This window comes from Perca flavescens, chromosome 13 (assembly GCF_004354835.1).
Source record: "Perca flavescens isolate YP-PL-M2 chromosome 13, PFLA_1.0, whole genome shotgun sequence".
NCBI lineage: Eukaryota > Metazoa > Chordata > Actinopteri > Perciformes > Percidae > Perca > Perca flavescens.
This window is the reverse complement of record NC_041343.1, coordinates 12024388-12039180: the sequence shown is the minus strand read 5'-3', so window position 1 is coordinate 12039180 and position 14793 is coordinate 12024388. Positions and strand designations below refer to the sequence as shown.

At 40.8% G+C, this 14793-nt stretch overlaps 1 protein-coding gene across 7 annotated transcripts in view; it reads left to right on the top strand.

Annotated features, from left to right (window-relative positions):
- LOC114566338 (unconventional myosin-XVIIIa) overlaps positions 1-9166 on the top strand; it is a 62272-nt gene extending 53106 nt beyond the window's left edge. For 6 of the 7 annotated variants that reach the window (XM_028594685.1, XM_028594680.1, XM_028594683.1 and 3 more), the window contains 3 exons: positions 3099-3221; positions 3765-5172; positions 7044-7130. In XM_028594685.1, coding sequence (XP_028450486.1) covers positions 3099-3221; positions 3765-5157 — 1516 coding nt within the window. In that variant the 3' untranslated portion in view covers positions 5158-5172; positions 7044-7130. Of the gene's footprint in view, positions 1-3098; positions 3222-3764; positions 5173-7043 lie in introns of all 7 variants that reach the window. The other variant, XM_028594684.1, reaches the window with a different exon arrangement.
- Positions 9167-14793: the final 5627 nt, after the last annotated feature.

Below are 14793 nucleotides of genomic sequence, written 5' to 3'. Positions count from 1 at the left end.
TTTTCACCTTGCATGCTTGTAATATGTGTAGTCATTGATTGCGAATGTTAATGATATTCTTTTGACTGACTGAATCCCTTTTTCTTTCAGTTTTTATACAGTGAAAGAAATCCCTGTGGCATGTTAAATAATTTAAACCTTCATCAGAGCGTAGTAAATAAATGTAGTCTTCAGTTTGCAGCGGATATACCCATCCATAATTTCCCGCTTTATCCTCTGATTGCTTCTTCAGAGAGACATGGCGTCACACTCTTTATATGCTTTTTTTTTGTTATCCATTTTTCATCAGACAACCCGTGTGTATCAGCGCTTTTCTTTTTGTGCAACTCAAGGAAAAGAGCAATGCTTTTTTCCATGTTTACTTAATTGCATTTTTCCCTCCTTCGACATCATTGCATTAGCAGCATGGATGAACAATAACGGAGGAGGTGATTTTTCTTATAATTATGAAGTGGATTTTCCAGATGATTTACATTACTATTCAGTATTTGTGTAGCCAGTGCTTCAAAACAGAGGTGACAATAGCTGGATTATTATTATTGTAGGGAGAGATAACAGAAGTTGAATTAGTGTTTTTCAAGATGGACTTCCATTACAGTCTGCAGCAGGCTATGATTCAAGTACGGGGGTTGCATATAATGTAGGACTTTGCAGTGGAAACGGTTTTGCAGTGCAAACGGCTTCCATCAATGTGCAAACGGCTTCCATCAATGTGGATTGAATGGAATTGTTGCATTTGTTTCACCTTTTGTATGACTTTTTAACATAAATTAAATAAATTGAATAAATTAATAACAAGTGCTAAACTGATAGAACCAAGCCATACAAGATTTGATGCTGAGTCTTAGTATTTGTGACAAAGATTTACAACCAGTGCAGGCCAATTGTCAGAAGCTATTAATGTTCACTTCTAAATTCTTGGGGCTTGTTTGTATCTACGAGCCTCAGGACTGGTTAGCTAGTAGTGTGGGACCAAGGACAAATCGTTTGTGACACCATTTGCACAACACTCAATTGCAAGCCACCTTTTATTTTGTGTGTGTGTGTGTGTGTGTGCGCACGCGCGTGCGTGTGCATGTTGAAGAGAGGAAGAAAGAGGGAGATAATTTAGTTGCGGGCTGGTTTCAGTATTTTGTTGTGTGATATATCATGTTGAAAAAGTCACAGTATCACAGAGATGACAAATGGGCAGCATGTGTAATCAACTTTCTAGTATTAATGAACCTATTATCTTGTTTCGGTGGGTGTTTATCACTTGTATTTAGCATGCAGTAGAGAAGAGAGGCAGTGGAAAATAAAGGGATGATATAACAGCTGAACTTGGACTCACAATTTTAGCTCACTGCCTCTTGAAGCACCTCTCAAACTCATGAACAGGTTTTCCTGTAGAAAATAACATAATCAGGCCATTTAGTCTCTCTGGGATCATCATTACCTTCCACCCAGAAAGCCTGGCTCCGTAAGGTGGATGATGAGAAAGTTAAATGTGTTAATGCTCTTAGAAATCTTGAAAGCCTGAATACCATTCAGTCCAAGAATCCGAGCTCTGTGCTCACTCCCTCACAATACTCACACACCACCGGCGCCGACATCACCTCTCTTGTGTAAAAAAAACCCAACAACCTAGCTTTTAGGCAGACCACCAAAAAAATTGAAGGGAGCTGAAGGGACACTTTGTTCTCTGAGGAAACATGACTGAATCTGTGACACAAACCTTGGTGACAAAGGAAATGGTACGCTGTTCACTGGGAGACCTACATAGATGGATATGTGGTATGTGGACAAATGATAGAGCTCGGCAGTCTGGCTGTCATCTCACACCTCTTTGAATATTGTGTTTGCTCCTTTTAAACATTTTTCCAAGATTTTGCAACATGTTTCAAGGCTCAGATGGATAAGCTAGTCCGAGAATAAAAATCTGGAATAGAAAATTGCACCCTGTCATTGTGGCCACTGTTCGCCCTGCTACAGTGTGTTTAATATACAACATGTTGTCCTGCTCTGAAACCAAAAAGTATATATGTAAATGTAATTTTCTCTGACAGAGCTTACCCAAGCAACACAAGTCAATTGTAGTTTAGGCCCGTGTGAACATATGCATCTCTGTGAATGTGAAAATTCATTTTCACACACCATGTAGGCAAGGAAGACAGTGTATCTAGCACTGTAGTTGGAAGCAGTGTGTGCTCAAATAAATGGAGGATTCTTCATTAAATTCAGCTCCCCAATACATTTCATTTTGACTTAGATGCTATTCTACTCTACCTTCCTCTTCCTCACCATTTCTCGTCACATTAACCTTCTAGGACAACAGGATACATAATTCAAAAAATGTACGGTGTATTTAGAATGAATGAGGATTGACCTTATCCAGGTGGGATCTGCAGAGCTTTTTCATTGGGATCCACAGGTCTCTGTATATTGATTGTTATGTCAAGCATAGGGCCACGAGGCTGTCTTCTGGCTCCACTCCAATAACAATCACCAGGAGCAGGTGACATGCCACACAGATGCTAGCATCACAGAACCAGCTAATTATGCCTCCAATAGCTTGATCTATATTCTGCCTAGATCACTCATCCACAACAGCTGAACATTTGGTCAAAAAACATTATTATGATTATGTTATTATTGTATCACATAATCATGCTTAACCGTGGCCTGTCTGGATTGTCTTGCATCATACTGAGCTTTAAATATAATAAGAGAAGGAATACAATTGTGAGATGACTAACAAAAGGTTGTGATATGTGAAAACTAACCATTATTTTTGCCTGTGTAATTCCTGCGAGGGTACACTGCATAGAATATTCACACAACAAGTCATTTAGTCTCATTTCTTGTCAGTAAATCTACTTAAATTGATTCTGAACTGTTGCACAAAGCAGATTAAGGCAGATTATTTTAATAGTATCAAGAAGCTCAGAGGGGATTTAAGAAAATTGTTAAAGGAGGTTGATTTGAGTTAAAAACAAGTGGAATTACCTCATTTGATTGCAAGATTGTTGCACTCGAAGATGTAAAAAGGACTTGTTAAGATGAATATCTTTGCTGTCTTGTGTTGGAGTCAAAGTCTAGCTGATTCTTTTTCTTCGCAGTGGGGATGAGACGGAAACAGATTCCGAGGTGGAGGACCGGGTGGATGGAGTTAAGTCTTGGCTCTCGAAGAACAAAGGCTCCACCAAGACCCTGTCAGATGAGGGAAGTCTGAAGAGCACCAGGTTAGTGCCCACATCCTTGTGCATCATGACAGATAACCATGTACATCCCTGTGGTATCGCAGTGATAAAAGTTCCCACATTCCCATCCGTAAAAAGGCCCAAGATTACCTGGGGCAGTTTGCAACAGAAGGACGGGTATTTCATGTGATTAAAGGTGTCATCTCTCTCTTCCAGTAATCTGTCTAATGACAGGAGGCGGAACAGGGAAGAGGCTGCTGTCATATTTATTGAAGTGGCCCGTGGCCAGTTGGCACGCCTGCTTAATGACGCCAAGTTAGATAGATCTCCTCAATGGTTGACAGCCTCACTTTCTACAGTGTATACTGTACATAACAGCAATACACTTTTGACTGGTCCCAAGGACATAATGAAATAGACAAATATAATATTCTGCCAAGGTTCCAAAAGTCTCCGTTACCACATAAAGCATGTTGCATCCTAAAGATGGCATTACAAATTTCTTTAAGTATGTGGAGATCTGATTTCTTTTGTTTTTGTCTTCTGTTGGTTGTCTCTGGTGTCCATTGTAATGTTACCCTTTAGATATTCTGCAAATGCAGATAGCAAGGAGGTAAAAGAAAGTAAGGAGAAGATGAATGACGGCAGCAAAGACGTGAAAGAGGTAGAGCAGAACAGATCGGTGTCTGTCATGAGTTCCTTAAGCTACAGAAAGCGATCCAACCTGAAAGACTCCATAGGGGGGACAGGCGATGAGAGCTCCTTGTTCAGCGCTCTCAAAGAACAGCCTGACGCACCAGACCAGGCCTCTATTCGCAAAGCCAAGTCAAAGTCTGGAGGGCTTCAGGAGGATTGGAAGAGGAGCCAGTCACAGGACGACTTAGACGACAAAGGCTCAGTCATCTCCTTGGCCTATTCTGAAGCTACCAGCAGAGCCAGGAAGGGCCTGGAGTCCCGCTGGACCTCCCGCAGCAGCCCTGAGTTTGATAAGGACTCCATGGTGTCCTCTGTGGCTCCCAGCAGGATGTCCACCAGGAGGGGCATGTTGGACATGGATGATGACAATAAGTCGACCATCAGCAGCGTGAGCCGCTCCAGCCCCCGCTCACTGCATCGCAGCAGCTCTTGGAAAGAGGACAGACGCAGTGGCTCACGCCTGTCCCTTGCCCGCAGCTGTGGCCTTAGTGAATTCGGCCTGCATGTAGATGATGATGACGATGATGATCGTAGTGTGGCTTTTACTGAAGGGGGGACTTCATCTTTCAGTCCCCTCTCCCGGAGCTTTTCTACCCCAGCCCAGCCACGCTCGTCAGATGGCACTCTGCCAGACTCATCTGACGTCAAAACAGTCACCCACCGCAACTACTTGGACCCTGACTTGGAGGCTGCCATCAATGAGGTGCTGAGCTTCAAACCCATTAAGTTCAAGCGCAGTAAACTTGATGAGTCTAGTGGTGAGGAAGAGGATGAGAAGAAGGGGCCAGGAAGCGAGGACAGTAGGAAGAGAGGAGATGACGAGGGGCTCGGCTGCAGCACATCCAGCCTGCGTCGCTCTGCGTCCGGCTCTGCTCTGGACTGCAGCCATCGGCCATCCAGCACCCTAAGCACCAGCAGCTCCCGCAGTCGGAAAGATAAAAAAAGCAAAGTCTCTCTTTCCGACGACTCCTCCTCAGACGATCGTCACAGCAGGAAGAGCTCATGGGGGAAGAAGGGCAAGAAGTCCAAGAAGAGATCTAAGAAGAAGCAAAGTGAGTCTGAGGATTCCTCTTCTTCCTCAAAGTCGTCCTCTTCCTCTTCCTCCGACTCGACCATCTCCTACCGCAGCTCCAGCAGTGTTAAAAGGGCCCCAAAACAACCATCTGATGATGACGAGGAGCCTGCAGGGCGTAGGCCATCTAGCAAGATGGAAACCAAGAAGAAGCAGAAGAAGATCGATAGCTTGGTGATGAAGTACCGCTACAAGCCTGACAGTGACTGATACCGACAGTGGAAGGTGATGCTTGGTGTGATAATAACCCAGGAGCCTGGCATAACCAAAACTGATTTGGGATCTTTCACTGAATCTACTAACTTAGTTTGCCGTGTGTGAATGTTTGTAATTCTTTTGACTCTGATACGCTAATGCTGACTTGTAGTCTACTAGATAAACCCTAGCTACGTGTTTCGAAGGTCACATTGGCCAATTAGTGCATGCCACTGTTTGTTTCTCTCTGCTCCTGCCAACATTTGTCCTCTTTTAAGAAGATCACCAATTTACTGCAGCACACTGAATGTATTCCTCTAGTTTGCTTCAGTGACAGTCACTTCAGTTTTATATTTCTGTGTCATTATAAACAGCTGCATATACATTTAATTGAGGATTGCAGTGTTTCTCTTGATGTTGTGTTTGATGCTTTTATAATGACATAGTGCTGAGAGAGGGTAGATGGCTGTGGCTGTTCTTCAAGCACAAACAGATGTTGGCAATTAGGCAAAAACTAAATTACAATTTTTTTCCTCTAACATGTTAACTGACAAGAGTTCAAAGATGTGTAACATGACTGTCGGTATGACTTGATGTGAATACTTTGCATTATAATTAAAACGCTACGTTTAGCTCTGTGCTTCAAAAGCCTATCTATTTTGAGAGTCATTTTACTGACAGTTTGAGCATCTCTGCCTCCTGTGTGAATTTCAAAAATGCATGTCAGCGGGCTTTTCATTTTTCATTTTTTTTCTTTGTCCTTGAACATGTTTGCCTCTCTAGTTAGTTACAACTATTTATTTCTATCTATTTAATCACTGTAGGGCGAATTTGTATAAGTGGACTAAATATCATGCTGGCACATATGTGGCCATATGAACATGATGAACACCACTAGAGAGCTCCCACACTACCAGTTTGCCAAGATCACTGTGCAGCAACAACAGCTAAACCCAAAGAAATGATTAAAATGCCTCCTTTAAACAAAGTGTTACTTTCACTGTAGACAAACACGCCTGTAAGTAATTTCAGTTCTCATTCATAGCACTCGTTTTTAATATGGTAATATGGGAACGTCATGCTTGTTTTGACTAATTAAACATCTTGAAACACCGACATGCAGCAGTTTCTATGACAAGTCTGGAACACTGAGTAATTAAGCCCTTTTCAAATATCTAATACTTCAAAATACATAGGTATTAGGTTGTGGATAATTGCAAATAGAGTGAATACGTTTCAGCTTGCTCAGTGTGGGTGTTATTGTGCTGAAAGGACATGTTTCAGTTTTTTGTGTATGTATTAAAGGGCAGTGGTCATGGCAACATGGGTGTATAAAAGCTCTACAGTTGGTCTTCAAGTAATGCACTGAGTGCTTGTCATGCCGTATGTTATCATGACAACATAATCAAAGGATATAAAGCCCCGGTTTTAAATGACCTTTAATAATTGTGGTCGACGATGACACCGGACCGCTACCTTATCACTGTAACTGCACAAACTATTTACTAACGTGTGAGCCACATGCATGGCTTTCCTTATTTTGTTAAAAGATAAGATTTTCTTGTGATGATTTCTGTGGGTTAATCCCAGTAACACTGTTTCATCTAAGACCGTGGATAAATAATCTTTGTGATGCATTTTTACTATATGCTAATTAAAAATACAAAAAAAAACAACCATGGTAACAATGTGCACATATGCTATGCACACCTCAGGGGATGTGTTGTTTACTGCCTGGGGAAGAGTGTAATCTCACAGCCTAAATTGCTTGTGGTTTCCCATGCCATATTTTTATAACAGCCCCCCCACCCCCTCTTCTCTACACCTTTCAGTTTAGTTTCTACTGTAAGTAGCCAAGTAATGATATAATGGTGTGTCTGTGTGTGTGTTGACCCCTACAGCCCTTCTGTGTGCCGCAGACACCTGAGTCTTGGCAGATCTGATGAAGAGGATGAAGTGGACAGAGACTCCAGCAGGCAGTCGCTGAGACAGAGCGACAGCGAAGGCACATTGGCAGAGAGCGCATCGTAACCCAAACTCAGGTCACCTCGTGTTTTCAGTGACATCCAACACACAGGAGGGACACAATTCTTTCCCCACAACTTCTTAGCCAGCAGGAGAGCTGCAAGGACAGAGAAAGATTTTTCAGATAGTTTAACCGGGGCTTTTTATCGTATTTCACTTATTATGGCACACTAATTCACATCATAAATTGATGTTGCTTCTATGGTAAATATGTGCTTTTTCTGTTTTATTTAACACAACATATTGAATAAGTTAGTTAATACAGAACAGGGAAGTTGAGCGCTATCAAAAGAACTTCTGCTTTATTTATAAGAGCTGCTTTTCAGGCAAATTTAAGCTCTCCTCTGCACTCTCCTCTGACTATTCAGATAGCTTTGCCAGGAGGATTTAGATAAGCCCGCTCTGGCTACATTTCTCCAAGAAGTTCTGACCAGCCATTAAGACCGCTCTTATCTCTTCCCCATTAATGTGGACTAGCGCGTTGGGAGGAATTAACCCATTTTTAATTAATTATCTTGCTGTACGTTTACATGTGGCTCTTGTTCCAAGTTTGAGATATCCATCATTTGAACAAAGTGGTGCTAGGCTATGATTGCTGCCATCAAATTAAAAATAATTTCGGAAAATACATTTCTATTTGAACTAAGCTGTTAGATATGATGCATATGTTTGCATATGGATTTAAAGCAACGTCTGATCTAAACGTGTATAAATAGGATACATAGATATATAATATATGTGGAATCAAAGCCTTTACATTAAGTCTTTTATTAAGATAAGGTTAATGTTGTGTTGCTGATTTATTCTTATCTTTTGGTGGAGTTCATGACGTAATACTTTTGGTTTGGCTCTCTTGAGGCTCAGTCATGCTTTTGTCCACTTTCTGTCATATGTATTAAGGATCAAACGGACGCATTTCTTTGCTATTATACAGGAGCTTTCTGTAGAGCCTTTGAGACCTTGCAGATGCAGAAATGCAGAGATGTGTGGTGTTTTTTAGGATGCGCAAACACTGGATTCCTACTGTATATCATGAATTAAAGCTCCTTCTCATGTTGAATCCTGCAGAATAATATTCCAGTATAATGAACTCCATTTTAATGTTTCAATTGCATTTTGAAGTTACTTGTTAAATGTGTACAGTGCAGATTGTCTGAATTGAGGGATTTTTTTCGGCCATATTTGTAAGCAGAAAAATAATTGCATCATTTTCATCACCACATGGTCCTCCCATTTTAAGGTGCCAAAGACTGTGTTCAATAAACTGGTGATATTTAGCAAATGATAAAATTTGGGATTGGGACTTTTAGAGGTTATTTGTGACTGCCAATGAGCAGCACTCATATTATGATATTGAGTTATTCCCAGGCTGTGTTTTCAAAGGGTTTTCCATGTCATGTGTCTGGACAGTAATGATACCTGTGTACTCTGTATTAGACAGCCAAAATACCCTTAAATTAAAGACAGTCTGCTCTTATATGTCAATACCTTTATTTGATTTGTTGCTGTCCAGACACACATGAATCTTGCTAGTTATTTCTATGAATTGTTAACTATTTAAAATGCATGTAGGTAGATTTGAATATAAAAGCATATACAGCATATGTGCATGTGGACTGTCTGCTCGTGTGCAAAGAAAAGATTCAAGTGTCTGGATTGTTATTTGCATATCTTCTCAGAAGAGGCTAATCTGCATTTCATGTCTTATTTTCTTTGCTTCGCACATGAATATTAATGTGGAACACAGGAAACTTTGATGTCAGTGATTCAGAATAGACTTGTTAAACGAAAAAATATATTTTAAGTGTCATTGCCTCTAAGTTGGAGTTGCTTGGCATTACACAACATTTTTAAAATGTTTGTTCATATGTTTCATTTTATCATCTTTTGAAAAGGCTTGTCTATTTTCATTATTGAACAGATCATTTGTGATATGAGTGATTTTGGGATTTATTTTTTTTCTGGAGATTTTTTTTGTAAATATATTCTGTTTACAGAATCAGTGTTCGCTTGCTGTAATTGCAAAGAGGTATAATTTGGATGCATATTTGTTTCACATTCACCACCGTCAGACAGTTGGAGAAAAGGAGGCAGGATGTTTTTTTTCCCCTCAAAACAAGCCATTGGTGTGTTTGATTAATTTTAGCTCATCCACCTCAGAGTAACTTCTCATCATACCCATCCACTTTTCCCACGAGACTACAGAGGAAACAAACAATTCATTGAAATGATTAATTCTGAGCCGTTGGAATACTGAATTGCTCGCACTACCTTGCAACACATGGGTTGTTAAAATGCACAGCTTCACAGTTCAAAACCGCGCTCGGGGCGAATTCAGGAAGATCAAAAACCGAGAGCAAGCACAGTCTTCCTCCCTGCATCAATCTTTATTTTTACATAGGTGAAGCTTAGATAGATTTAAAAGGATTGATGGTTTTAGATTACCACCTTGGCTGGCATTCACACACTGTGTGTTTTGCTTTAAAGAATCCCCTATTTATCCAACCAATCTGTACTCCTCAGTCATTCCTATACACAACCTGTTCTGGCGCTTCACTATGTGCCAGGGAGCTTTTGCTGTAATTTCACTTGACTTGCGTGCACCCTCTGGGTGGCTGCATGTTTCTGCTTAAAGGCTTTCCATTGAGTGACAGATTAAATTCTGCTCCTGATTTTAGTTATTTTGGCTCTAACACTGTTTCACAAGCCACTGGAGCAGCAAGTCATTAGCTCGACAAAGCCAAGCAAGCCTGTGTTTACCGTGCCACCCTCCTTGTTATTTAGACAGAATTGTTTGGCCACCGACATTTGCTGCACTGGAAGTCTATCCATAGACAGGGCTACCATATGTAGAATGCCACTAGTCTTAACATTACTGCACATTTTTTTGCTAATTGATTTGAGCATCAGCATATGTTGTTTTATCATTTCTTTTACATTTCATCATAATATGTCTGGAATTGTGTACTTTTCTTGATATATTCATGGAAACCACTGGCCTCTTCAAACTAAATTCTAGGCCAGTATGGACAAATATGCACCTTTTAAAAGTACAAAGCAGATGGAGGACAGCCAAACTAAGTTTCTCTTAAATCAAACCGTCTGCCATTTTAGTTATTTTTTACATAAGCTGCTCTGTTTGCCAAGCAACTCCACATTTTGACCTTGGTTAGAGGCCACCCTGCCAGGCAGTAAAATATGTGGGGGGAGCAGTTAGATGGGAAAATGTGTTTATCAGGCATCATCTTCTACTATTAGCGCTCCCAGTTTTCTGCTGGATGCCTGCTGTCAATAAAGCCCTGATTGGAGCCACTGTGACACTGCCTGCAGGGACCAGGTGAGGCTGCATTCATTTGCAATTCTGAGATGAAAAGACGCAGCAGCATGCTGCTTGGGAGCCTCTCTTTGTTTGCACATATCATTTCCACTCTAATGAACACTGCACAGTAGTTGGCCCTTGTAACAAGGCTCAAAGGTAGGCTCAAACATTGTTTACATTTTGCACAGGTCTTTGCCAGGAACTGGGGAACAATAAAAGCACTTTTTTTTCTCTTCCTGTACCATAAAGTGAATCCGTTTTAGCACCCGCAGCAATGGGAAATCTTTGATTTATTTTGTTTAATGCGACTCCTCATAAGCACAGTTTAAACCTTGAAAACAAATTTGCTGACATCTTTGGAGTGGAAAAAGGAAGTGTTGTAATGTCTATCACCAATTTCAGTTTTGGATGTGTCTCTGTATCTCCACTCCACAGTATGCAGGTGGCCAAAGTCTCCTGCTGTGCTCAGAGCTGTTCAGTTCTTAGTGTTCCTGCCAAAGGAGAGTTGCTTCCCCTGTCGTTGGTGTGTGTGTGTGTGTGTGTGTGTGTGTGTGTGTGTGTGTGTGGGTGGGTGGGTGGGTGGGTGGGTGGGTGTGTGGATGTACTCTACAGCAGTTCACTACATTTGAGGGATTTAAAAGGGGTGCAAATGGTCCTTCCACCCAGCCTCTCAGTGGGAAAGTGTTGAAAAGATAATTTACCTGTTTCCCAAATGCCTTGAGCACTTTCTTCTGCACTGTGGTGTGATTTAATTTCTGCCATCTGTCTCCTTACATTGCTTTTGTTATGTTTTTAGCCCTGCAAGTGCAGAAACATGTTCAAATGTAGACACAAGATACAGGGGCATCTTGGAAGCCCAGTGTGTTATTAAGGCCGTACCATAGAACCACAATGTCCTATCTGACCAGGGACCTCTTTTGCATGTAGTTTCCCTTTCTCTCTATCCTGGCAGTCTACTGTTCACTATACAGTAAATGGGAATCGGTAAATCACAAACATTTCCAGATATATGTAGTTCAAGGTCTGACCTCAAAAACTGAGATTTAATGGCAAAAGAGGTCTAGTGGTGACAAACAAACATTAATTCCTTATATACAGAGTGGACCTAGGGTGTGCTGCATCCTACACACTCTCCAGCATAACACTGAACATTTAAAGAGGCACAATATACCTGCTTTGTGCATATGATTGGTGATTAATTTCTTCACAATGTGCTGAGACTTATGACTTGTAATCAAATCTGATTACTTTAAGATTTGGAACGACACCTACCCACCTGTTATTATTTCAAAATATAAACCTACTGTTTGGCCTACTTTTGTTTTCAGCTGCTGAGTTATGAAGAACTGAGAAGTGCTGAGAGAGAGAGAGAGAGAGAGAGAGAGAGAGTGTGTCATTTCTGTTGCAAAACCTAAAGGCTTTATTGTCAAGCCCAAATGGCCCATGACAAAGCACTTTTATTGCATCAGTTTTTTGAATCTCTTGGTTCTCTTTTCTCATTAGCTCATTAAAATGCGACTCTATTGTCCATTTTTTATTTGTGGCCAAATAGATGGGAGGATTGACATGGGTGGGGGTGGTGACATACTTTTGTAGGAGGCTGCTGCTGTTGGTTTACCCTCTTGTGCTGATCAATGGAGTGATAGCGGTTGAAAATCTCTTTAACTAGAAGAGGCAGCGAGTAAGTATTATGCCAAATTCCTCTGCAGCTGATTTTTTTGAATTGACTGAGGTTATTGTACAGTTCCCTATTTTCTCTGCAGCTACATTCATGTATTAATGTCTATTTCTAATGATCCTTGAATCTCATGATCCCACTTCCAAACAGGAGGCCCTGCTGCTTCCTGAGAGCTGCTGCCAAGCAGTCCAGTTCCACTTCATGGTCATCACATTCTGCAGAGGAGCTTGTCCCTTAGACATTTTCTTGGCAATCCCATGCAGTGCAAGAATATTTTTCTTGATGAAACTTTAAACTAACTAATTCCTAAGAATGCTGAGGTTTTTTATTGATCACAAATAAAACGAGTGAAGTTTGAAAGTAAGTGTGGAAACATTCAGCATGGTGACTTTACCAGACACTTAATAAATTCTTCAGCTCTGTCACTGCACAAGTCATTGCGCTAAGAGATAAAATGTTCTCGACTGGGTGCCAGCACTTGACAGCCTGGTGGTCTTTGCCACCAAACTCACGAGCTATAAACGGATAGATAGCAGGAATTAACTATGCATCTAATTGCAGAATTCACAAGCATAACTCACTGAGCAGATGGAAGTCATTGGTGTGTTTGGAGTCCCTTTATTCAAACCCCAGGATATTGCACTGCATCACAGTCCAGAGGAACATATTCCTCTCCAAAGTGGGATTTATTTAAACTAACACAAAAGCCTAGTGGCCATTTGGCTCTTGCCTGGTTTTGTGTCATTGAGTCTTGGCATGTGCAGAGTGAAAATGACACGGCCCTGCTGGAATCTATACCAGATCTGGATGGCTGTGATAGACAATATGCATATCAGTGTTGTCAGGGGGTGGACTCAATGGACTGAACTGTATAATCCTGTATAATTGAAATCTAAAATGTAAACAACCTTTAGTGGTTGAAATGTTTCGATTCAGCAGAAGGCATCACCTCAAATGTTACGGATAATTACTGCATCACAGTACACAATTTAACAAAAAAAAAATGTTTCAGATATTTTTTTTTAATGAAAAGTGACTTCACTGGATCATTAAATTAGACGCTTATATCAATGAAATGATCAATTCTGATATTCACAGAAATTATAGTGTAAAAGAATAAAACACTAGATCCGTATGCAAATCAGTCATATGTATTGTGTTTTTGTTTTCAAATACAGCTTATAGATGTCTGATATTTGTACAGTAATGATGTCTTTCAAAGGTATTACTTTTCATTTCTGTAGTGATTGGAAGAAAGATTGTATTCCTGAATCTAAGACATCCTTTCTTTTCCATTTCAAGTCAAATCCCCACTGAAATTGGGAAAAGAAATGTGAACCTACAGCCAATTGGAAGACCTTAAGCAGCCATTCAAGGAGGAGAACCAATCAACATCCAGCAGTGAGGTATTGAATGGTGATAATCAAGCACTGAATAGAAATTCGGAAATGCATAAAATGCCAAAGTAGCGCCTCAAACATAGCTGGAGATTGACAGTCAGCCACTGAGTGAGTCAGACAGGATACTAATGTCTGTCCTGTCATTCGGTCTTCCCTTTTAGCAGGCTCCGGCTCACTGTCCATGTGGGACTGAGTCTGCGTGACAAGCCACTGACATTTACAATCCCTTAGTCTCAAAGTGTGGGCAAGCATGCCTAAATGAAAATGTGATGGCAGTGGATGGTTTGAGTCATCAATTGTGAATTTTATATATTGTGGACATACATCCTTACATTACTGCTTCTTCATTATTCTCTGTTGATAATGCGTGCACTCGTTTTGTCCCATCTGCTTTCAGTAGACCGGAATATTTCTACATCTTGCTGAAAGTCATCGTTCATGTCACATATTTTCAGGTATACACGCCAATGGTAAAGTACAGACTGTGAAAAAATTATGTTCTAAAGGAAATATAAAATCCACGCCATCCAAGTTATTCTTAGAATATCTCTCCATTGTTTCCCTGATGACAGACATACACAATGTGCTTAAATTACAGGCTTCAGTCTGGGACTATATACTGCATGGTAATGTTTAGTGTGCGGCGCTACCTGCGGTCAGAAGAGCTTTTGTGACAAAACACCTGAAGTCTAGCAATGTTGCTAGGAGACTTTATATCCAGGCAAATGCTAGACTAATAGGCACTGAATTATTCAGCATCACTACTTGAGGTGATGCTGTTAAGGAAGGTTATATCAGCATAAAAATGGGCTGCATGACTGGAAGTTCAGGTGGATCCATCTATGTATAATATTTTCCTCACATTAATCCTTTGCTTCGCTTATTGAAGGGCATGCAGTCAGAAGGGCTTCTGTGTTCTCTCTGCTCTCTTTCTCTTTTCCAAACCGCTGCTCAAGCTTCATACAGTACAGTACTGTATGTGCATGGAGCATTTGCCATGCCAGTGGAACAAATTAATCTACACCGCCTGTCCACCTGCAACAGACCTCATACAGTACAAGGGCACAGGCATTTATTTCACTTCTTCCTACGGGCCAAATATACGAGACATATAATTTAGAGCTGTCTTTTGCTATCTGCTGTTTCTCTGGCTAAACAATACAGAATTTCAATGAGAGGTAAGCTCTCGCCTGTACTATTTAAGCCTTAAAGGCTGGTTTCCCAAAGAC